Source organism: Camelina sativa, chromosome 15, assembly GCF_000633955.1.
Source record: "Camelina sativa cultivar DH55 chromosome 15, Cs, whole genome shotgun sequence".
Lineage (NCBI taxonomy): Eukaryota > Viridiplantae > Streptophyta > Magnoliopsida > Brassicales > Brassicaceae > Camelina > Camelina sativa.
In genome coordinates this window covers 237,970-263,283 of record NC_025699.1, presented here as the reverse complement: position 1 = coordinate 263,283, position 25,314 = coordinate 237,970, and the positions used below count along the sequence as shown (strand labels likewise).

Below are 25,314 nucleotides of genomic sequence, written 5' to 3'. Positions count from 1 at the left end.
TTAAGTATTTTTATGTTGGAAAAAGCAATGGACGACATAATGCCACATGGCGGATTTCGCTATCCTCGACTGAAAAATAAATTAAATGCGTTTGAATAAATCAGTCGAGTTCATTTTCATCTTTATTATTTATGGATCATCTCAAATCTATATACGGACGAGAAAAATTAAACTCGAATATTTTATCATCTATATATTTGTGATATGACTTGCAACTATAATACGGCTAAGAAGAAAACCCCAAACAAGTATACGTGAATATCCAAATTTAAAAGAAATCAATTATAGATACCAAAATATAACGTGAAGTTATATATAATAGTAGCTTGTTAGAACAGCTAGCTAATTAATGTTCTCAAGATGAAAATAATTAACGAAATTTTAGGAGCTAATAAATTTAATTAAAGACCACTGAATGAATTATGAAATGCAACTCACATCCTTGATGTCTATATATAGCTAAAGCTAACCAAACTCTTTCAAGTTTCATTCTTGATGTCTTTCTGTTTTCCATTTTCTTTCAAACTTCATTGTCTAGTGGACAGAAAAAGGCAACTCACATATACGGTTATATAGTGTATGTGCATGACCATCGACGACAATTGCAAAAGGTTGTGAATTTACCCGATGCACGCCTCGTGTACCTTGTGTTGACTGTTGAGTCACGATTTTACCTTTTCAAAACACAAGTACATTAATTAGACATCACTATGCCCTAGTTTACTTTTGCTTCATAAAAACCGGTTTAGCATCTTTGTTTATCAAAAGGTTGGATATAGTAATATAGTAATTGACATTTCTAAATATATGTATAATCGGCTCTATCCTATTTTTCCATTTATATATTAGGATATAGTGATATAGTAATTGACATTTCTATATATCTGTATTAATTGTGCTTATCTACTAAAAAAACTAATTGACATTTGAGTCGCAAGGAAAGAAAAGAAAAAATGTGCATACGTTTTGGTTAGCTACCACATACATTATTTGAATATAAAAAAAACATTCGTTAATTTAACATCCTCAAAATTAAGTAATTATATCATTTATACATAATGAAATATCTGCTGGCGACTTTCAAAGAGAGCATGCTTATTTGATCATTAATTTCCTTTGTTTGCCAGATAAAAAAAAATATGCTGGCAAGCTAGACTCTTATTTGGATCCATTTGCGAAATTATATATTGTATCAGCATAATATGTGAAAGGAAAAGGGCCATGTAAACCCTTAACTTGAAAACTTTATTTCTTTCTTTCTTTTCTACGTGTTAATGTTCTAAGAAAACATTGAAACAAAACTTTTTCAAATTTCCAAAGCAAAAAAGAAAAGAAACAAAAAAACAGAAGTGGCGATATATATTAGGTATCCACATGATTGTCTTTATAAGTGTGCAACTTATCCATTCACAATAAGATTCCAACCCATTTATTATTTCTCAAATACATTGTAAATATCTTATGAATCGATAATATCAAATTAACTTTTTATTAAATTGTACATCGTCTTTAAATAAAGTGATGTAAGAATATTAATAGGAAAAAATAGAAGTGGACGAAAGCAATATATCCTTATGAATCAAAACAAAGGAGTGAGAAAAAAAAAAGTGTGATGATGATGATCATTTTATCTTAAGACATCACATGAGAACAAAGGAGAAATCGGACAAACTTAAAATCCACTAAGTCATGTCTTCTTCACCGACTCCAAAAGCTTGTGGTCTCATGAACAAAGATTGGGTTTTTAATAGCTTTTCAATAGTAATAATTAATGATGTGAAGGATCAACGACAATAATATCCTAAAAATTGGGTCTAATAATCCAAACGATATATATATTTGAAGTCATATATCACTAATTAAGAAACTAATATACATATCTTGTTAAACCTTAAAAGTATTAGTTCTCCATGTTTAATACGTAGCAATTAATATTAGCGTCAGCTAGAGCTGGCACGAACAAAAAATAAATAAAGAACGAGTAGTTAAGTATGGATATTGCAAATAGATCGAACACCATATCATTAATTTCGCACGACGTGGATATTCAAATGATCTACCTATACTGCTATACAGTACCGTCGGTACGCGTACGCATGCCATTTCGAGACGTATACAATTTAGTTTCTTCCACTTGAGGTTGATTTCAAACACGTTTATATATACACATAAATATGTAGAACATTTTTAAGATTCTATGATCATATAGATACGACCAGGACTTTTAAATATTCCAGAAGCAGAACATTGACACTTTTAATTTCTTTTTGAAACGTTGATATATAGTCCGCATGTGAAAACTAGCTCAGAACGTGATAGTATGAGTTATTGGTCGATTAATGTATTCAAGAATATTAATATTTGCTAAAAAAGTAGCTGAAGAGTGAAGAGAGGGTTGGGCATCTCGAGAGAGAAACTGAAGAAAACAGAAGAGAAAAAGAGAGTTATTTACTACTCTACTCAATGGTCCCCCCAATTTTCCTATCACTTTTTTGTTTTACCTGTCACGATTTTAATTACCTCTATTACAATTATCCCCAATAGTTATATTTCTACTTCAGTGTTACTTGTTGTATTGTGGATCTGGTAATGGTATACCGAAACAGGCAGCAAATTTTCACTTTCAGTTATAGTATCTTTGATTAAGTGGATCCACTAATTGACATCTTATTATAACACATATGAGCATGTAGATATCATAGTTGTTAGAAAGTTTAGATATGAAACACAAGTCTTATTTGGTATATCCATTAATGTCAAGACAAACATAAAAATGTTAGACAACAATTTTTACCCTTTTCTACTTTGGGATATCAATACATTTGAGAAATTAAATTGCAAATTATAATTAACAAGAATATGACTCATAAAAAGGTTAGAAATTTTAAATTAGTTTGATATAAAAATTGCATGCGTACTTTTTTTTCAATGTACTGTTCCTATCCCAAACACCAATCCCTATGCTCAATCCATATGGTAGATACTAGATAGTAACCCAACATAGATATATGTCGTAGATGGCCGCAGGCAGTAGTAAGCAAACCTTGTTTTACTATTCTGAATATATTTATGAGTCGTCCTTTCTTTGTTTATTTGTACGAAATCCAACTTGTATTATGTGAGTTTGTTGTTTTTGTGGAGTCCTGGATCATGAATTTGGGCCAAGAAAAGAAATATAGAGGGCCAACTGTGATGGAGGAAAAGCCCAATGGATACAATCTCTATATTTTTTAGAAAGCTGAAAACTCTTTGGAGAGAGAAGATGGTTTGTGGACTCTTTTTGGGGAATGTAACTTTTGTTTAGCTATATAAACTGTTCGTAAAGAAGTATCTCGTGTATACCGAAAACATGTAAATTAGGTTCTGTAACATGATGTGGTGTGTTGTTCTATAGAAGATAAATTAATAATTACATTATAAATAGATAAGATTTTTGGAACTATATATATATATATATATATATTACTACCAATTTATATATCAAAAAGTGAAAATATGTTGTTAAAAGTAAAAACCACAAAAATAAAACCAAAGCCGGTTGATGACTAGTAGTGCTTAATTTTGTTTTCTTATTTTTAAACAATAATGACCCCTGCAACTTGGTAATATATTGTCGTGAAGCAATGAATAAAAGATATACGTGGCGTATTCTAGAAGCGAAACGTGTCACAAATCTTATCACTTTTGATTATGAGAAAAAAATAGATTTGAATCTGTAACCAAAAAAAAGAAATACAAGTTGGCCACTACGGTCGATGGATGGCGTGTCCCACTTCTCTCTCTCGAATTTGTTTTGCGTCTCTTTAGGAGAATCCTCGATTCCTCCCTCTCCTCCTCTTCTTCAACAACACTTGACAAAAAAAAAATTCTTACCACGAGAGAGAGAGAGAGAGGTTTAGAAAATAACACATTTACTTTTAACTTAACAACCAAAAAAAAAAAATATTGATAATTGTTAGAACTTTGAAGTAGGGAGGGTACAACACATTGTAGAAATGTTATTGTTACCTAACCAAAATAAAATAAAACAAAAAAAAAAAATTTGGTTTGGGGGTGTCAGGGGGCCCAAGTCAGGCTGGATACACGTGGCAATAAAGTGAGCACGTTGATAAAATAAACACGTGTCAAGTTGTAGACGAACAAGTAGTAGAAGCCTACGTCTAGTCTACTACTACGCCCACTTGATGCCCTTTTCCACGTGGCGCGGTGGGTGGTCGTCTATTGTTTTTTTTTTTTTTTTGTTCTTCATAAATTTAATAATAGTATAAGGAAAAAGTTTTGAAAGAAGATAATCCGAATCATTCCCATATTTGTTGTCTGTCAACGAGAAAATCAATCACTACTATTTGTCATTTGATTATTGTAATTCAAATGGGCATATTTATTATTTAACTTGGAATTATGATTGGTTACATTAAAAAGCCAACTTGTGCTAGAAATAAAGTAAAGTATCCGTACTAACACATCGTCAACTATGCTTGTAATATAATTCATTAACATGATCTTTTCTTTTCTTCTTTTCTCTTTTTCCTACAAAATTATAAAAAATACTACAAATTGGTAGTACTACTACGGTTTATAATATGCATTTGGTGCTTTGTTTTTAAGGAAAAACCGAAGATTGTTTTCGTAGTCTCTCTCTCTCTCAAAGATCGAAAATAGAAAGTTCATAGCCTAACTAAGACGTTTCTCCCATTCCTTCTCTCTTTCGATTTTTTNTTTTTTTTTTTTTTGATTAATGGAGATGATAAGAAGAGGTGGTGGGATCCCCAACGGAGTCGTTCAAGTACCTAATCTTGCTGCTAACAATCTCTTGCACAAGTATTTCATCTCTAGCAACTATCTTTGTCAAACAACAGACTCTGATGATCAGAAACAAGAATCGAACAAGAAAGAAGTTCAAGAAGAGGAGGAGGAGAAAGATGTTGAGCTCACGTTAGGTCTTTCTCTTAATGGACAGTTTGGTACGGATCCGAGATCGAGGAAGAGGAAGAACTTTGAACTGGGTCGATCTTCTTCAATACCCCAAGGTTTCATTTTCGTCGATGAGCTAAGAAGATCCGGCGGCGGAGATATGCAGCGTGGTGCTAAAGACATGTTCCAGCTGGATCGGACACGTTCTCTGCCTGTCGTAACGGAGATAGAGACAGAGAGGAAGAGGATGCGATCGGAGAAGACGAGGACAGTTATGGAATCTCCGGTTCATCCTCTGACAAAAGATAAAAACAGAACCGCCGAGACAGAGGAACAGAAGGCGAGGGCAATCTTGGGATTCAAGATTCCTCCGACGAAGGAAAAGGAAGAGAAAGATCGGTTCGTTGTCCCTGGTTCTGTCAACGAGGGGAAGGGTAAAAATGCGAGGAAGAAGAATGTGCAAGTTTCGGGAATGGAGAAGGCGAGGAACATTCTAGAAGACATGCCGTGTGTGTCGACAAGAGATGTCGGAGCCGACGGGAAACGAGTGGAAGGGTTTCTTTATTGGTACGGAGGTAACAAGGAGGAAGTCAAGATAGTCTGTGTTTGCCACGGCAGTTTTCTTTCGCCGGCCGAGTTCGTTAGGCACGGCGGATGCACCGTGAGCGACGACAACAGTGGTGGTGATGTTGCCATAAACCCTCTTAGACATATTGTTGTTAAACTTCCTTCTTCTTCTTCCTTGTAGTTCATTTGCTAGGGTTAATCCCAAACTAATTCAGAGACTCGATTTCATTCTTTGTTTTTTTGAGTTAAAACATCAAAGTTGATATTGAAGATGAATTCAAACAGATTGTAAATACATTTTATAGACTAAGTTGTATTTGCATTGATCCATGAAGCATTCATAGAGTAATCTATTTGCTTGTTCCTCGGTCTTAAGGGGTTGCTTCTCTCCAAGCGTTATATAATCTGCAATTAACTATTTTTAAACCCCACAAAACTTTGTATTGAAAACAATTTACAAGTGGGAGAGATACAAAAAAATTAGCTACAATTCTGCTTTCTCATAGTTTTATGTATGTTCTGCTTTCCTTTAAGAGAGACCTAACAGAGAGATAGAGAGATTAACCTTCCTATGCCTTCCCCTTCAGAGAGACCCTCGAGAACCCCATAGGAAATTAAACCTCTCTTCTCTTTCTTCTTCTAACTACTACACAAACAGGTTTACACAACAACTGAGCAAATTTAAGAACATCAATAATAATCAGTGCTAACATGACGGAGGCTGTAGCTGCTTCAGCCGTCTTACAACTTGCTTCATCGTCGGTCTCGTCGATAGTAAATCCACCGTACAGACAACCGCTAAATGCAGAACCTCTACAAGATCATCATGAGGACCCGCGTCCCACAAACCCGCTGTGAAAAACTCCTTTGCCCTTCCTTGTCTCAACAGCATACAAGCCCATTGCACGATGTTGAAACCGTTACCGTACGACACAAACGACGGATCTAGTGCTTTCTTGTCTGAAAGGAGCTCTAGAAGCACCACCCCGTAGCTGTAAACATCTGCTTTATCCGACACTCGGCAAGTCATAGCGTACTCGGGTGCTACATATCCAAACGTACCCGCCACACCTGTTGTTGCGTGTGTTTCCGATGTCCCAAGCAATCTTGCTAACCCGAAATCTGATAAATAAGCGTTGCAATCATCATCCAGTAGGATGTTGCTCGGTTTAACATCTCGGTGAAGCACCCGTGGGACACATTGGTCGTGGAGGTAAGCGAGTGCTCGAGCAATGTCTAGGGCGATCTTGTGAAGAACTCTCCAATCTCTTGTGGATCTTTCTTGGATGAATTTCTCGAGGTTGCCTCCTGGGAGATAGTTGTAGACCAAGAACATCTCTGTTTCGCTAGCGTGATAACCAATGAGAGTCACAAGGTTCGGATGTCTTAGTCTACCAAGAGTTTTGATCTCTGCGTGGAACTGTTGCACACCCTGAAACCGTCCAATGGAGAGGCGTTTGATAGCGACGACCACATCTTGAGATATTTCTGCTTTGTAGGTCGCTCCAAATCCACCGTTTCCAATCAGATTGCTTGCGTTGAAGTTGCCTGTGGCTCTAACAACGTTGTCAAAGGTTATCGGAACTCCAATGTCCATGAACATAGTGACTTCTCGTTTCGTAGTGGCCATGATCTTTGACTTCGGATGCCATTTCCTTGTGTAGAAGAAGAGAATCACAAGAGCGATCAGAACCGAGAAAATAGCTGAAGCTGATGCGATTGAGGCGATCTCTAGCGAGTTAAAACCACGCTTTTCTGGCGACTCAGGTGGAGAGTTTTCAGCAGGGGAAGATGCGTAATCCTGCGTGATAGAATCTCCAGCAGAGTCTCGGGAATCAGAAGATGGTGTTGTCAGAGAAAACACATGGCAAGGTCGAAGATAGGGGTTTCCCTGAACAGTGCTGCATTTGGTCAATCCGTTGGTTGAAGGAACTGGACCAGACAGATTGTTGAAGGAAACATTGAAAACCGCAAATGTAGAAAAACCTGACGGGATTGGACCAGAGAGGTTGTTATTGTTGAGAAGCAGCACAGTGAGATTCTTCAAGTTGACGAAATCATGAGGAATGCCGCCAGAAAGATGATTTGAAGAGAGATCAAGAACATCCAAGGAATGTAACTGACCAAAACTCTGAGGAATTTGCCCTGTGAGGTTATTATTCGCAATCGATAGATATGTCAAAGCTGTCATCTTCTTCCCAAGACTTCCCGGTATCTGACCTTGCAACTGATTCCAGCTCAGATTAAGAGCAACAAGCGAACCTAGATCCCCGAGACTCGATGGGATTATCCCGAAGATCTGATTCGACGAAGTATCAAGAATCTTAAGAGAAGTGCACATCTTGTTTAGTCCTTCAGGAATCCGACCTGAGAGCCTGTTGAAGCTGACATTGACATAAACTCCTTTGAGTTCGTCACAGTTATCAAACAGGTTTCCTGGGAACTGCCCGTACAACTGATTCCCTCCAGCAGAAAATATGTAAGAGACTCGCTTCCCCAACCGCTCCTGTGCAAGTGGTATAGACTTGAGAGTACCAGTGAAGTTGTTGTCTGCGAAATTATGAAACACGGCCGGACCTCCATCACCTCCAAGATCCATTAGGGAAGTTCCAACTTGAGACTTCATGGTGAAGAAGGATAGATAAACAGATGATGGGTCATTGTAAGATTCGATAGAAAATTTGTCAAAGTAGACAACAGGAGGACAACGGGTTGTGGTACTGTTGAGAAACTCAGGGATGAAACCTGATAAGCTGTTTCCGCCAACATCAAAGACACTCATACAGGGGACTGAAATATCTTTGAGAAGCTCTCCCGTAAGCATATTCGAGCTCAAATCAAGAAGACGAAGGTTCCTACATTTACTAAGACCAACAGGAATCTCGCCTTTAAAGAAGTTCTGACCCAAATTAAGCATCTCCAAGTTTTGACACAAACCCCAATCTCTTGGAAATCTCCCTTCTAACGTAGCTCTTGGCACCCAAATTATCTTTAGCTTAGGAAGCCTAGTGATTTCCTCCGGAATTCCACCTTGATAGAAATTGAAATCCTCAGTCATCGAAGTTAAATCAGCGCCTGGAGGTAAATCTGATACCCCTCTAATGCTGTTAATGTCATCATACACATTGTACAGATTTGACAGCACGAGAACAGACAACGAAGAGCAGTTCCCGAGTTCAACAGGTAATGGACCACTAAGAGTGTTCCTAGAAACATCCAAAACCTCAAGCTTCTGAAGATTCCCAAACTCTAAAGGGATAGTCTCCTCCAATGTATTTATATACAACAACAAAGACCTTAAACTGCCACACTTGCCCAAACTCTCAGGAATCCTCCCAATCAAGAAATTACCAGACAAATCTAAATGCTCAAGCTTTCCACAGTTATCCCCAATATCTTTAGGTAAAGAGCCTTGAAGCCAGTTTAAAGGCAAGTGAACCACTCTGAACCTCCCAACAAAACCAGGAACAGTTCCATTCAACCTATTACCACCCAAATTCAAAACCTCCAACTTTGACAGATTCTGCAGCGAGTTAGGGATTTCACCTGAAACTCGGTTAAACCCTAAATTCATAACCCGCAAACTCCGTAACCCAGTAAACCGAACAGGCAATGACCCGGTTATCAAATTCCCTTCCAGATCAAGAACTTCAAGCTTCTCCATTCCCCAGATTCCTACAGGAATCTCTCCGCTAAACGAATTGAAAGGCAGAGACAGAACCCTAAGCTCTGTAAGACCCACGAGTACAGAAGGCAAATCTCCGACCAAAGCTCCATGATTTCCGGTACACTCCCTCCGGATACCAAACCCATACAAAGGAAACTTACCGATATCACCACAAGTGAAACGATTCCGACTGGTTTTGGAACTCCCTTTATCGCTTCCAGAGCCAGTAATGTTAAGAGACGTGACTCGAGAAGTCGAATCGCAAGATACACCAAACCAGGAGCAGTAATCTTCGTTATCCTCAACCCAGCTAGCGAGAATCGAACTAGGGTCCGACAACGTTTTCTTAAACCGAAGCAACACCGATTTGTCCGAGTCAGCTGCTAAAACAGAGAGACAGGTAGCAGCGAAACAGAGTAACCAGAGCGAGAATACAACGTTCGAAGGCATCTGTCTACGGAAAAAACGCCATTTGATCACTGAAGAAGGCAAAGAAGTCATCTTCGTAACTTATCCCCAAAAATGGTTTTTTTTAACACACAAAAAAAAACCCTAAACCCACCTTTGCAAAGTCTGCTAATTTTGCAATTGACGAGCAAAAAGATCCTTCCTTTTTTACTGGGCGATACAATCTCAAGCTCTCGACCCTTTAACCCTAATTTGGGGAGGGGGAAGGATGATGAGAAGCTTTTTAGTGAGAGAAACAGATGAAGCAGAGAGAAGAGAGAAGAGAGAGGAGAGAGAAAGAAAGATATGAGAATTCAACACTGTCACTGAGGAAGACGCGTTTTTTTTTCTTCTCTGTTTTTTTTTCCGTTAATAATAAAATATCTAAAATGTTTTTATTTATTTATGGAGAAAATAAAATTCTTTATGTGAATAAAAAGAGTTGGCTTGGCTCACTTTGCTTACTTCCCTATTGGCTAACAAACTCTTTTTATTCCATTTTTATATAGGTTTTTGAAACTATAAAATCAAACAATGTTGTAAAGTTATATTGATAACACACTAAATTAACATTGTAGTCTCTCACCGCATCAAATCGCAATAGGTACATGATTGATAACAGTAGGTAGATGCGAGCGAGATTATCTTATCACTAAATTTGAGGTCACATTTAATTATTATGAAATAAATTATGTTGAGTCATAATAAATGTAACGATCATTCAATCTCTACTCCTACTAATAGTATATACTTCCTCTGTTTCACAAAGAGTGTTATTCTGAAGATTTTTCTTTGTTTCATAAAAAGTGTCACTTTACAATTCCAATGCATTATTTTATATTTTCAATGCATATTTAACATTAGATTTCCTAGTTTTACCCTTAATCTATAACTAAATAAACTCATTAAATACTTATTAAATGAAGACATATTTGTATATTTTAATATTTTCTTAATTTGTGTGAAATATGTCTAAATGACACTTTTTGGAAACGGAGGGAGTATATATATATATATCTCCCCCAAGACGTATCAATCTCTCATCGACCAATGTTATGCTAAGATCTTGAAGCTATACATTTATTACAGATACATATATGTATATGGACATGCATATATATATATATATATATTATATTTCAAAGTTACTTATTAAAAGAAAACTTCATGATCTAGCACTTAACAATTCATCCTGCCAATGAATAATTTTAAAAATACATATTAAATGCATGTGACAAAGATGTGTTTCTTTATATAACAAAAATATTGAGAAATTGTAAAGTGAAAAAGGGACAGAATCGCCTCTTTTCAAGGATTTATAACTAAAGGAAGCTTCAAGATAAAGCAAAAGAAAATGTTTTTTTCTCAATATATATAAATTTATAATTTTGTCATGTACCCAACACATTAGCCAACATTTATGGGGATAAAAAGAGTTGAGTTATATAACCTTTTTAAATGAATAATTACAAGGAAAAAAAAAAGTTTGGTTTTCTTAGTGAATTATATCTGTCTTTTAGCTACTACTTATAAATAATACGTATTGAAATAAAGTAAACAATGAAATGTGGTCCTTGTTTGTATGCATCACCATGACATAAGAGTTATATCATCCATCAGCCGGTTTGTAACCAAATTCAATCGAGCCAAAAATGTGGTGTCAATGCTAAAAACTGGAACTCGATTTGGATCATCACTTACAAGTTTACAAAGAAGAAAAGGAAGAAGATGAAAATTTTAACTACTTCCACACGTACACACATCAGAAAAAAAGATGAAGAAGACAAAACGCTTATAAAAGCCTCATCTACTAGAAAAACCCGCATTTTGAAGGACATTGGAAGCAAGAGAACCAACCCATTCTCGAAGCTTTTACCGATTGTGTTCGAGACTCGAATTTTTCCGATCCCTCCCGTTGTGGTTGTGGCTGTGATTCCGGCTGCAAGTCAGTTAGCGTACTAGATTCTGCATAAGGCTGCGGTTGCCGTTGCGGTTGCGGTTGGGGCGGTAGCACCGGCGACAGAGGCAGCTGGTACTCGGGTCTTTGCTTGTGGATAACGTTCCCTTTGATTTCCATAGATGGCGTTTTGATAACGACATCTTCTTTTGGCAATCTGTACATGAATTCCAAAGAAAATAAATATAGGGTTTCGAAGGTTTCGTGCTTCCCAAGAAATCATCAGAAGAAGATGGATAGATTGAGATTTTGCAGAAAACAACTCACACTTGGAATGCGAAAGAGGCAATGCTGTTATTGCTGGTGTCCGAACGACAAGAAATGCTCGGGGAATGTGAAACTGTACTGGTCGAATCTTCTGGTTTATTCTCCTTGACAACTTCTACAACTTCTTTCTCCTTTGGAACTTTGGTTTCAGTTTCTACTAAAACCTCCGCTTCTATCATTTCTTCATATTCATCGTCGCTCTCGACTTCACTCATCTTCTCTTCTTTGTCATCATTATCATCAACCTCAGAGTCTGATATCTCGACCTGGTACGGTTCCTCCTCTCCATTAATCGTCTCTTTCTCAGATTCATTTGGTTTCTTTACCGGAGGAAGAGGAAGAGGAACAGGAACCGGGTTGTTTTGGGTTATCATCTCAGCCGATCTCCACCCTGAAGCAGCTCCGTCATGGATGCTAAACAAGGACTCGTTAGAAGCTATACTCCATTCCATCGGATTACCCGGTTTACTAGAGAAAACCGAAGATGGAATCCGGTTTGGATCATAAGCCTGATGTGACTCTCTCAGTTTCTGTGCCTCAGAAGCAGATAATGATGGCTTGGGAAGAGGAAAATGTCGGATATCAAAGTGTCCATCTGAAGATTCAGATGTTATCGATGAACATCGTGACGATGAAAATGAACAAATCGAATTATTCCATTGCTCTTCTTTGATTTCGGTTTCTGTTTCCATTGTCATCTGATTGAGAAATAAAAAGAAACAGAGCGCTCTGTTTCTTTTTTGTCTGATTGTATAAAACAGACAACTAAGGGAATTGAGAATTTGAAGATTTGAATCAACACGATTTGCACTGAAACTTATGAGGGTTTATTTTATCTTATTTATACAAACGTAACACTAACAACAAAAGAAACAAGAGTAACAAAAAAAACAAGTCTGAATGATGTTTGTTATGTTTGTTTCAGTTAAACGAAGTTAGTAACGAGATTAAGAGAAAACCTTAATTTAGTTTCTTATTTAAAATGTGTTATTTACTTACCTCTATTTTTAGCAAGAACATATTGTAAAGGTAAAAAACAGCTTACTATACCGTTGTTAAACATTCTAGAAGGTTACTATAAGAAAAGCATAGTTGTTAACTTGTTACTAACAAAATAGGAAACAATAGTACTACTAATATACTACTATTCGTTTTGTAAGAAACCAAAATTATTTAATCAGTTGATAAATTTCCTTTTTAATTATACGCGAACTGCGAACATAAGAATTAAGAAATACAATAACCTCAGCGTTTGAGAAAATAAAGATAAAAAAGGTACATCAGCCAAGAACAATGTATTCGGTTCAAGCCACAGAACTAGCAATGTCTTCTTCAGCAACTGACAGATGATAAACCGGATTCCGGTTTGCGTAGTTCTTGAATCTGAATGAAACAATATGTTTGAAAATTGAAGAGAGTTAGTAAATCTCTAAACCAAAAGAACAAATTGAGGAAACCGGTTAACGATTTGGTAGAATGAAATTGACCTTGGTTTGGTCAAAGCTAGGTGGAATAAGAGAACCGGAAGGTTTTCTGGTCCTTGCGAGAAGACCTTTAGTAACTGGAGACATCATTGCATCAGTTGGGCTTCTGTACCTGAGAGAGAAAGAGAAAAAAAAAACAAATTGATAAGTTTTAAGTACCAATCGATCTGGTTCAAACCGGCTATTTCACGTTAACCGAGTTATACCTCTCTGGGTACTTGAAAGCTATAGGAACTTTTAGTCGATCCGGAGTCCCGATTTTCTTCTTTGGCTCGTTGGTGGAAGAGGAGACTCGAGCAGAAGGAGGAGGAGATTCATTACTTCGGCAAGATTCCAGGAGCGGTGGAGGCGGAGATTCAGGGCTTAAAACGGTGATTTCTTGATGGTCGGGTTGGGTTTTGATAGGTGTTTCAAGATTTGGTTGTTGAGAAGACTCCATTAGAGAAAGAGAGATAAAGAACGATAAAATTGAGTGAAACGACGGATTCGGGTGTATGTTTAATTTATATGTGTGTGTATTTGGCTGAAAACATTACCGTTATAGTGGCAACGGTCGGATTTTTTTTGCATTATTTAAAAGTCTGTGTGGACACAGTGAGATTAGTGACCGTTTGTATTAAAAAGAATTAAAGGATGTGTATCAATACTTTTAGTAAAAAAAGATTAATTCAAAACCTCTGTATCTTGACTTACATTTTTAGAATATTGTTTTCCATATAAGTTACACAAATATGTATTATTCCATAATAAAGAAAATTTGAAACCTCTGTATATACATTTTAAAAAAATTTAGTAGTGGCTAGTGAAACCTAGTAGTGACTAGTGACTAGTGAGGCCAGGCCCAATAGAGGAGGTGTCATCGAGCAAAGTTTTCCGGCCCAGAAGATGAGAGAGAGAGAGTAGAAGGAAGGAACAGGGACGTATGATTGGACGGTGACATAAGCGACTGTAAACAGCACGTGAGGGGAAGCAGAGAGATTCACCGCTTGGTGTCCTTAAAAACGTCACAGAAAGAGAAAATAGAGAGAAGGAAGGAAGAAAGATACTGACACACAAAACTCTGAATCTGTTGGACAAAAGAAAAAAGAAAATATGCGTAAGCAAAGAGTTGTTTCTTGTTCTTGATATGACCTTAACACTATTCGACGACCCTCACTCACTCCTTTTTACCACTCTCTTCTTATCTTACTTCTTAATCATTTCATCTTTTGTTTTCTTATAGAAAAAAAATACAATACAAATATGATGATCTGTATTCAGTATTTTCAAACAGCAGGAGGATACGAAAAAGAGTCATTATTATGTGGCTTTAAATATCTACCATCTCATTTGCCAACTACTACTCCTGTGCTTCTTTAAATACCATCATTTTTTTCACTTCTTTTAATCATTTTCGAATTTTTATTTTCTTATTACAACGTTGGTGATGATACTTTATAAGCGAATCTGAATTATAGAAAAAGAAGAAAAAAAAAACTGCTAAGCACGGAAATAGAATCTTCTAAAGCAGTTGTCAGATCTTTCCCAAATAAAGGCTTTTACTTAATAGACAAAAACGCGATATAACCCCAATAATTCTCTATTAGAAAATTACGATTTTTAATAAAGAAAAAAAAAAAAAAACAGATATGATGTTATAAGTTGTTGTACTGATGTTGTATAGCGTTTGTTGGATATTCGTATGTATCTTAAATGAATAGATAAATTCATTCAGAAAACTGTATAAGTCCAAGATAACATTATATCATGGCTGTTGCTGATACGAGGCGAAGCAGTGTATATGGTGTCACCATTAATGGCTTCTTCTCCAGTAACTTCGCGTGTACGTAAATGATGTATGTATATTATTAACCTGACCTGAACATCCAATATTTTACATTTATCGACAGCATCCATAAATTACATGAATGGTTTATGTAGTCGTCAATAAAGGTACATACTTAAATGCGCTTGTCTAAGTCAAAAAGAGTTAGCTAGGTCTAAGTACTATCAAGTCGACACAATTATAACTTGAATACATAGAAAGAGAGAGAGAGAACAATATAAAGAAAAATGGAATTAGACTCGTTTAATTTTTTACCTGTCAATATTAATGCTCTACTCATCTCACATTAGCCACTTTTTGTGAAACAGAGGGAGTATGTTATAATTTATGGACAAGAAAAAATGTGTTACAGATTATAATACGAAAGGGGAAATTTATTATAATGACCTATGAAAAGATGGTCAAAGTTGTAGGTTTTTTAATCAGTAAAGAGAGAATACTTTTTGGTTTTTCTTCTAACATCGAGACATCAATTTCTTGCATGGGTCCAACTATTCAAAAACATACCAATTTATATTTTTCAAATGTTTATATATATATATATATTCACTAAAAAAGATTGTAACAATAGAGAGAGACCAAACATTATTGAGAGAATTTTAACTTTGATGTTTCGAGTTGTGATATTTTATTAAATACAAGGAAGGAACTATATCACCTAGGTGGAATTTCTTTAATAGGGAAAAATGGCTGGTCTTATACAAACTATATAAATAAATGGTGTCGAGGATTAAAACATACATGAGTTTATTTAACAGTTACTCTCTAATTCCAAGCATCTAATTCATATCATTAGACAAATGCTGTGGCAACATGCAAATGTAATCAAATAAGTACTTGCAAATCATCATTTAGTATTTTCTATCGTATCGTTTTAACACACTTGGCCATATTGTTATACTATCATGCATGTGGTGTATGACTGTATGTAATGGACACACACGATTGATTTAATGCTCTGTCATATCAAATAACGTATTTCCTTACTACTATTACAAGCTGGTGGTGTCATTGAAGTCATCATTGTATCTTCTTCCAAATTCATAAAGTTACTGTCACTGATAATATTGGTGGGCCATTTTTTCTTACCATCACCCATTTTTTCGCTATTATTTTTCTTCTCTCTCAAATATATTTTCTACATCAGAGCTTTGGAAACATAAACAACTCCATGAACCTACACCCCAAAAAATAAAATAAAATAAAAATTTCCAACCTAATAATGAAAGTAGTATCTGATTTTAAAGTGTAGTTTTGGTAGAGTGAAAATAACTTAGAAGTAGTGGACTAATGTGGATTAATTGGCGATATTTCTGTTTAGAGACAAATATTAAAATGTTACTCGTAATGTAACATTTGCATTAGGAACATAACATTTTAAATAATAATAAAATTGCAAGTGTCTATTTAATTATTTTATGCCGATTAAAAACATATTGGTTCAAAGTACAATCTATGCATATTGGTATCACATGAGTTAGGGATTATTTAAGTCAATTGTACTAATCAAACTGCCAAAACAATGGGGTTTGAAGTAAATATGCTAATAACTTTATTTGTTTCCAAACTATATATATATATATATATATATTTAATATTATTAAAACAATTTCAATGTCATTTGAATATTATCCTAATTTCGGCTATCTCACTCTCTCTCTTTCTCTATTTAAGGCAGGCAGGCTAAAGGTAGAACTGTAGAAGCCAATCTCAAAAGTCTCCGACACACTCTTTAGATTTTTCTCTTTCTCCTTCTTCTGGCCATGGCTATGGCAAAACGTGTAATAATGTTCACCACTCTCATGGCCATACTTGTAATGACATCTCAAGGAAGAGTTCAAACAGAAGGAGGAGAGAAAGAAGCTGAGGCAGACCGAATTACGTCACTTCCCGGTCAGCCTAACGTCACGTTCGAGCAGTTTTCCGGCTATGTCACCGTTGATAAACCCTCCGGAAGATCACTCTTTTATTGGCTCACCGAAGCTTCTCACCTCCCTCTCGCCAAACCTCTTGTAATTTGGCTCAACGGAGGTAACTTTTTTACCAAACCTTTTTTTTTTTTTGACAACAAACCTTTTTTTTTTTTTTATTCTTTTTGTGTGTGATTATTTTTGCTTTTATTTTGTTTGGACATTTATTTATTTAACGTATTTACTCAATAAAATTATAAATCTCGCTAGATCTAATTTTAGCAGACCAACTATCTAAATCTCTGTCACACTTCTTGAATGGGTTTGCAATAAATTCGTTTGTAAATTTTTTATTTATTCAATTTCAAACCACGCTTTATATCCATGAAACTGGATTTATCTTTTTTATTATATAGTATTTGTTATAATTAACTATATTCGGGTTTGGCCTACTGAAGCATGATAATAACGCCCTAACTACTTATGGAGACTCACCATTCGAGCCCATATTTTCTTTTCTCATATAATATCGATTATAAAAATACTTATAAGGAGTATATATTACTATGATTTTTGTCGAGGTTATACAACTTGTCATTACAATAATGCTATCTATGTACATGCATGCATTCAATAGAAGATGGTTGTATTTTCTTGTTAGATACGTATATATTGCTAGAAAAAGTTATAACATTAAATGCAAAATTCATTTAAACTACCATTGAGAGACGCTATTAAATACACAACTAATTTTTGGTCTCTTCTTTAATTTTTGTTAAATAAATAAATTCTCAACCTCTTTATCATTCATATATATTTTTTTCTTCTAGGGGGTAAAATAAATTACTCAAACCTCTATTAAATTTTAATAAATGTCTTTATGTATTATTAGGACCGGGATGTTCGTCGGTAGCGTACGGTGCGTCGGAGGAGATTGGACCATTCAGGATAAGCAAAGGTGGGTCTGGTTTGTATCTCAACAAGTTCGCGTGGAACTCAATCTCCAATCTCTTGTTCCTCGAAGCTCCCGCCGGCGTCGGCTTCTCTTACACTAACCGTTCCTCTGATCTCTTCAACACCGGTGATCGCCGTACCGGTATATTTACACAACCTCCCTCTACGGTTTAACTAAACCGATTTTTTTAGGTTATTGATGACTCTGTTTCTTGCAGCCAAAGATTCACTTCAGTTTCTTATTCAATGGCTTCACCGGTTCCCGAAATACAACAACCGGGAAATCTACATCACCGGCGAGAGCTACGCCGGACATTACGTTCCTCAGCTCGCTAGAGAAATCATGAATTATAACAAACGATCCAAGACTCCCATCAATCTCAAAGGAATCATGGTAATTATCGAAATCAAGATCCTCTGTTTCCGTTACCAATCGAAACTTTTTTGACACTCGGTTACGTTGTATAGGTTGGAAATGCGGTTACGGACAATCACTATGATAACCTCGGGACGGTGTCGTATTGGTGGAGCCATGCGATGATCTCCGATAGGACGTATCATCAGTTGATTAACACTTGCGATTTTAGTCGTCAGAAGGAATCTGATGAATGCGAAACCCTTTATTCTTACGCTATGGAGAAAGAGTTTGGTAACATCGATCAGTATAACATCTATGCACCGCCGTGTAACAAGTCAAGCGACGGTGGTGGTAGCTACACTGGTTCTTCTGGCCGCCGTAGTATGCGGCTCCCTCACCTTCCCCACTCCGTAAGAATCTATTATCTCCTCTGTTTCTTTTGGTTTGGTTCCGGTACACTTGTTTAAATTACTCGGTAGAGACGGTTCAGTTGTTTTAATGATAATGTATTACAGGTTATCTGTGGTTTAATTCGGTTTCCGGTTATTGGGAATAGGTATTGAGGAAAATTTCAGGGTATGATCCGTGTACCGAGAGATATGCAGAGATCTATTATAACCGGCCTGATGTTCAGAGAGCTCTTCATGCCAACACCACTAAGATCCCGTACAAATGGACAGCTTGCAGGTTCATACCAAAAATTTGAGAAGATCATGTTAATTATTTTTGCTGTATAGCTCGATATTAACTAGGATTGGTGGTATTTTGTGGCAGTGAGGTGCTAAACCGGAATTGGAACGATACAGATTCGTCGGTTCTTCCTATATACCGGGAAATGATTGCTGGCGGGATTAGAGTTTGGGTTTTCAGTGGTGATGTCGATTCAGTTGTACCAGTGACGGCTACTAGATACTCACTAGCAAGACTTAGCTTGAGTACCAAAGTTCCTTGGTATCCTTGGTATGTCAAGAAACAGGTATGTGTAACTCTAAAACCCCGAAGCTTGTTTGGTTCTCTCCGGTTTAATCAGGAAATCGATTTGAACCGAAAACGTGGATTTTAGGTCGGAGGATGGACGGAAGTGTACGAAGGACTAACGTTCGTGACGGTGAGAGGAGCAGGTCACGAGGTGCCATTGTTCAAGCCACGGGTTGCTTTTGAGCTTTTTAAGTATTTCTTGAGAGGCAAGCCACTTCCAAAGGCTTGAAAATAAATATATTTCAAGTCAAGAGAGATTGTTAACATTTGAAATTCATGCCCGAGAGAAAAGAAAATGTAAAGTTTGGGTTATGAGAGATGGTATTTAATTAAATCTAGTCTATTAATGACAACAAGTATTTAATCTATGATTGTTTTAGTCCATTTGTATTTTCTCTTAAGGCGAATTGCGAAGATCATGGTTGTGGAAGTTAGGAAAGGTAATATTAAAATTAGAATACAAGTGAAAATCTAGTAATACATTTTCTTATATGTGAAAATCTAGTAATACATTTTCTTATATGTGAAAATCTAGTAATTCATTTTCTTTTGCAAGTGCAAATCTAGTAATACATTTTCTTTTGCAAGTGAAAATCTAGTAATACATTTTCTTATATGTGAAAATTTAGTAATACATTTTCTTTTGCAAGTGAAAATCTAGTAATACATTTTCTTATATGTGAAAATTTAGTCATACATTTTCTTTTGCAAGTGAAAATCTAGTAATACATTTTCTTATATGTGAAAATCTAGTAACACATTTTTAAAGTTTAGTAATACGTTTTCTTACTAGATACATCTTTAATTAATTTATTCATGTGATAAAATCTAGTAATACATTTTCTTATATGTGATAATATCTAGTAATACACCAGTATTACAGTTTTCTATTTACTGTAAATCCCACAAGAATTGGATTTATGCACAAATCAAGAATTGGATTTATGCACAAATCAATAAATCCCACAAACCCCCTTATGTGTAATGGACAATTGTCCAGTTCTTTGTAAGCCGATATAAGGTTCGTTTCCAAGCTTACAGGAATCGTATGGGGACCAGACAAGATATTCACGGTCTTTGTTGGTTCAAGCGGAAATGGTTGTTCGACGCCGACGAACACAATGAGTGTCCCCGTAGCGATGTCACTCCTATCGATCTTGTCCAGCCTTGTGTATCGAATTCTCGTCCTTCGGATAATAAACTCTCCTGGCTTGGGTCCAAGGTTCAATCTTTGATCAGCGACGACGAGTTTCACAATAGTGCCGCTTTGTCTAGCTCGTCTTGTAGCTGCCCGGATATATTTTCCCGTTACTATAAGAGGACGAGAAAACATTACGTTGCGATTAAAGTATGCTACTTCCGCCGCCGTAGTTGCAAGGAGGCGTACAAGACTACTACCTTGCTCAAATCTTACGCAAGGGGGAGTTCCTGAACGAGGAATGGACGGGGTTACAAACCTACCACCTACACCGGGCTCTCCTCTCTTGGTAAACACTGAAACAATTCCCGAAGGTTCGTGATACGTACTCCAGAAATGGGTGGTCAAGTTTCTGACTGCGATGTCCGGGGTTGACATGCTTACGGTGGAGATGGTCATTCCTGCTTCGGTGGAAGGAACGTTATTCCCCAACGTGCAATGGAAGGTTGCTGAAAGGGTTGCACCATCCTCTTGGATTGTTCGTTCCATTTCTTCTAAGAAAATGCAAGGATTGATAAAAGCAATTGTTGAACGAGTAATGCTACTAGCTCAGAAATGATAATTAAGGAGGGTGAAACAAAGAACTTTATTAAGATTGTCAAAGATCGTCGAATTACAATGTATCCGTTATAAGCCGATCGGCGAATTACAGAGAATTGTATTCTCAAATTGACTAATAAGACTGAAAGCTAGAATTGGACTGACTCCAGATTCCTGCCTTATGATACTTGATGTCTTTTATGCGCTGCTCCTTCTGTATTTATAGTTGATGGGACGCTTCATCTTTCTACCTCGGGATCGATGTGGTATTGTCTTCGAACAAAGGCAGCGATCGTTTCTTAGCGGGCCCGCTAACTGGGCTGTCCGTCTCAAATGGGCCTTCTAGAAGCTTCGTCGGCCCAACTAGGGAGATTCGGTCAGTCAAGATTTCTAGAAGTTATGCTGACTATTTCAATAATGGGTCTGAGGGAAAGCCTGCTAAGGCTGGGTGAAACCCATATCTAACAGCAATTTAGAGAGAAAGAGCGATAAAGGAAAAAAAACGAAGCAAGAGAAAGAGATTGATATGTTTTTCTTGCTTCGATTTGCTGCATTTATATACAAGTTCTTCCTCACATTGACGACCTCATTATGCCTACACCAACAAATGAGAGTATAAACGTAGGTACATTTTAAAAGTTTTGGCCATGCTTTAGTTAAAAATTAAGAGTATAAAAACGTTTACGTGTTGTATAAGTGAATTGCATGCGCGCTCTTTTGCAATATCTAACTGTAACCGAGTAAGAATTACATTGTGCTTTCATTTTTTGATTGAAAATTTGGATAACTTGGAGAGATTGTTAATCAGCCTTGTAATAAAGTAATCAAACGTCGTAAAAGCCAATGAGTCATTTCATTTAACGTCCTCCTCATGGCTTACCCAAAAATGAAAACCACAAGTATGGACTACTGGGAGAGACATGCTTATTTATTTTCAATTTTTTGGTATTTTCCTAATGGAGAAATTTTCTTAAGCAAAAAGATTGAGGTTATAGAAAAAAAGTAATTAATGAACATAATTAGTAACTCTAACCGTAATAAAGCTAATGAATAAAATGAGTCATTTCCATTGGTTTTTCATTGTTATTTTATTTTATTTACAACAACAATAAAATATTGTTAAGTTCATTTGCTTTCTTATGATTCACAAGTCAAACTTCGGATCAAATTAGTCTAACACAAATCAATTAGAATTCGTTGTCCATTCATCCTGTCCTAATCTGACAAATTTTTCTGTAAATAAATCAAAACCTTTGATAACTCATGAAAAAAAAAAAAATATGGGAAGACCACATGTTGTGGTCATACCTTACCCAGCACAAGGCCATGTACTTCCTCTTTTGGGTTTCTCATGTTGCCTTACGTAACATGGAATCCTTGGTATATCAAGAAACAGGAATGTGTAGTGTAGCTCTAAAACCTTATTTGGTAATCTCCGGTTTTATCAAGAAATCGATTTGAACCGAAATTTTGGATTTAGGTCGGCGGATGGACGGAAGTGTACGATACGAAGCGCTAACGTTCGTGACGGTGAGAGGGGCGGCAGGTCACGAGGTGCCATTGCTCAAGCCACGTGTTCCTTGTGAAGTGTTTCTTGAGAGGCAAGCCACTTCTAAAGGCTTCAAAAAAATGCAAGTCAAGAGAGAGCTTTTTTAATGGAGTCTCAGACGTTAAAAAAATTTATGTAACAATATTGTTTCTTTAAAACATTTTATCTTTATCTTTATCTTTAATTATTTTTCTCATATATTCTTATTTTTAACAGCATTTCCATTATTTAATAATTAATTAAGATAATATTGTGTAGCCTAGTCACGAGTATTAAAGTTTTCTATTTAATGTAAGATGTATTCTTTTATTATTTTCATTTTGTTGTTTTGGGTTAAAGTCTATATTCTTTTTTAGGAGGTATTGGTTTAGAATTTAGAAATAATTTTAATGACTTTAAAAGTTATGTAAAATATGTTGTTATTCAATCAAGACTCTTTAAAACTCTTTAAAAATTTGGTGTTATTGGTTGTGGATTTGTAAAAAGTTATCTAAAATCTTGATAAATCTAGTGTTATTGGATTAAGAGTTTTATAAAGTCTTACAAAATTTTATGTTATTCAATAAAAACAAAAGAATCTTGGATTGTTAATGAATTCAAATGTTGTGTTATTGGTTTATGATTTTATATCATTTCATTCATAACAAAAGTCATGAAAACTCTTTCATCAAATAGAATTTTTTTGAAAGATTTTATGAAAGATTTTACAAGATTAGGAAAAACAAATCAGCAAGATTTAAAATAACTTCCTAAACAATCTCTTATACAATCTTTCATTTTTACTTTCTAATTTTCTATGATTTTTAAAATCAGCAAGATTTTTTTAAAAATAAAGTCATTAATTTCATTGTCTTATATTTGATTTTTTCTTGTTTATGTCAACAAAATTGAACAGGAAAAAGAAAATCATAATGATTTGGCAAATAATAATTAAGATAATAAATAACCTTAGATATACAAAACCCATAGACAGGTGTAACAAGCTAGTAGTGTTGGCTTTGGGCGTTTGGCTCTATAAAAAAGAGAAGTCCCATGAATTTCTCAAAATTGGTGATTTTGTTCTGAGTCTCTTTGGTAACACAACAGAGTATAGATTTTTTTTTTTTNTTTTTTTTTTTTTTTTTTACTTTGGGGAGAAGACTTCAAATGGGCCAAAGCAAGGACCGGACATCCAAGTGGTCAGAGATTTGTCCGGACCTGCTGCGATGTGTCTTGGAACGTCTGAGTTTCACAGATTTTAATCGAGCTAAATATGTTTGTTCGTCGTGGCACTCTGTTTCGAGAGGCTGCGTACCTAAACGAAATCAGATTCCATGGTTGATTCTATTCCCTCGCGACGACATCATCAACAACAACAACAACAACAACAACGATAGGAGTTGCGTGTTGTTTGTTCCTGACGATAGAGACAGAGTTCACAGAACGAGAGATCTCGGTGTTGACTTTGTGCGGAGTTGTTGTCTGGCTACGTATGGAAGCTGGCTTCTGATGAAGGACACTCGTTCGAATCTCAACATTCTGAATCCGTTAACCGGTGAGAATATAGTTTTACCAGTTACTTCAGACTATTACGTCCCACCTGCACCACCAAATTATGAGAGGGAAAGCATAGCTTGTCTTTGGATTGACGATAGAAGCAAAGATTACGTAGTTGTGTGGCAGGTGGATGAGGAACTGCTCCTTAACAAGAAAGGGAACAATACGTGGCGACGGATTGCTTATACTCGCTGGGGATATGGAACACAACTGGTTTACCAACACAAGAATCAGACGCTCTACTTTCACGGTTACACTATCAGGATCTGGTATTTATCTGGAGATGAACCACTAGAAGAATCTGAATTTTTTCCTCCAGCTTATTTTGCCATTTGGGATTTTATCACTGATAGATGGATAGACAAGTCTCTGAGAGAAGAGGAGTTGTTCGTGAGAGAGTTTCTTGACAGCGGACTATACATTGCAGTGAGTACAGTATCTGGTGAAGTTTATAAGATTGCTAATGTAGTGCAAAAGTGCAAAAGATGGCTCTTCCGCGTCAGCAAGATGAACCCTATAAAACTTCGTTGGGAAGTAATTGATTCCCTGGGAGATGAGGCGTTGATCTTAGACATGGGTATTACTGTTCTCGCCAAAGACGTGCCAGGGTTCAAGAGAAACTCAATCTACTTCAGTGGGCTTGATTATGACAGAAAAAATCCAGACCATATATTTGTCTTTGATCTCACAACCCAAGAGATTGAACCTTTACCTCAGTGTGTTTTCTCCTCCATACAATTCTCTGGTGCTCGATGGTTTCTTCCGGAGTTTTAGTTTGGTTTTACAATTGTTAGCGTAGATTGCTCATGAAGAAGAAGAAGAAGAAGAAGAAGAAGAAGAAGAAGAAATCTGATTTTGGAGTCTACACTAACAATAGTTACTTCCAAAGATGTGTTTTCCCCTCTTTTTCTGTTTGGTTATTTTGAAAAAAGGAAGCTCATTATAAGAGTTTTGTATGCTGGTTATCATAATTTTATATTTTACAATAAAGTAAGCTCATTTGCTCTCTCTTATGATACACAAGTCAAACTTTGGGATCAAATTAGTCTTGATTCCCATAGAAAAACGACAAAAAGAAAGTTCAATAATATAATTCGTTGTCGATTCATCCTGTCTTACTCTAAAATATTTCCCTATAAATGAATCAAAACCTTTGGATTATA

At 36.0% G+C, this 25,314-nt stretch overlaps 6 protein-coding genes across 7 annotated transcripts; 3 read left to right on the top strand and 3 right to left on the bottom strand.

Moving 5' to 3' along the window:
* Nucleotides 4,412-5,818, top strand: LOC104744278 (ninja-family protein AFP4-like). Its single transcript, XM_010465305.2, has one exon. It carries the CDS (start codon nucleotides 4,739-4,741, stop codon nucleotides 5,660-5,662), a length of 924 nt encoding a protein of 307 aa, XP_010463607.1. The 5' UTR covers nucleotides 4,412-4,738; the 3' UTR covers nucleotides 5,663-5,818.
* On the bottom strand, nucleotides 5,904-9,939 carry LOC104744277 (LRR receptor-like serine/threonine-protein kinase RPK2). 2 transcript variants are annotated; one of them, XM_010465304.2, is made up of 2 exons: nucleotides 9,711-9,939; nucleotides 5,904-9,627 (listed from the first exon to the last, which is right to left on the bottom strand). In XM_010465304.2, the coding sequence occupies exon 2, from the start codon at nucleotides 9,596-9,598 to the stop codon at nucleotides 6,188-6,190; it is 3,411 nt and encodes a 1,136-aa protein (XP_010463606.1). In that variant the 5' UTR covers nucleotides 9,599-9,627; nucleotides 9,711-9,939; the 3' UTR covers nucleotides 5,904-6,187. The 2 variants fall into 2 exon arrangements, with proteins under 2 accessions (XP_010463606.1, XP_010463605.1); XM_010465303.2 differs by having other exon boundaries at nucleotides 5,904-9,939.
* LOC104747964 (pinin-like) lies at nucleotides 11,406-12,511 on the bottom strand. The gene is made up of 2 exons (XM_010469667.1): nucleotides 11,820-12,511; nucleotides 11,406-11,709 (listed from the first exon to the last, which is right to left on the bottom strand). The coding sequence occupies exons 1-2, from the start codon at nucleotides 12,509-12,511 to the stop codon at nucleotides 11,406-11,408; spliced, it is 996 nt and encodes a 331-aa protein (XP_010467969.1).
* Nucleotides 12,999-13,780, bottom strand: LOC104744276. Its single transcript, XM_010465302.2, has 3 exons — nucleotides 13,510-13,780; nucleotides 13,307-13,415; nucleotides 12,999-13,202 (listed from the first exon to the last, which is right to left on the bottom strand). Exons 1-3 carry the CDS (start codon nucleotides 13,740-13,742, stop codon nucleotides 13,152-13,154), a joined length of 393 nt encoding a protein of 130 aa, XP_010463604.1. The 5' UTR covers nucleotides 13,743-13,780; the 3' UTR covers nucleotides 12,999-13,151.
* LOC104744275 (serine carboxypeptidase-like 25) lies at nucleotides 16,789-19,710 on the top strand. Its single transcript, XM_010465300.2, has 7 exons — nucleotides 16,789-17,159; nucleotides 17,931-18,134; nucleotides 18,211-18,386; nucleotides 18,461-18,760; nucleotides 18,907-19,037; nucleotides 19,125-19,326; nucleotides 19,414-19,710. The coding sequence occupies exons 1-7, from the start codon at nucleotides 16,892-16,894 to the stop codon at nucleotides 19,555-19,557; spliced, it is 1,425 nt and encodes a 474-aa protein (XP_010463602.1). The 5' UTR covers nucleotides 16,789-16,891; the 3' UTR covers nucleotides 19,558-19,710.
* On the top strand, nucleotides 23,738-25,157 carry LOC104744274 (F-box protein At2g05970-like). The gene has a single exon (XM_010465299.2). It carries the CDS (start codon nucleotides 23,762-23,764, stop codon nucleotides 24,923-24,925), a length of 1,164 nt encoding a protein of 387 aa, XP_010463601.1. The 5' UTR covers nucleotides 23,738-23,761; the 3' UTR covers nucleotides 24,926-25,157.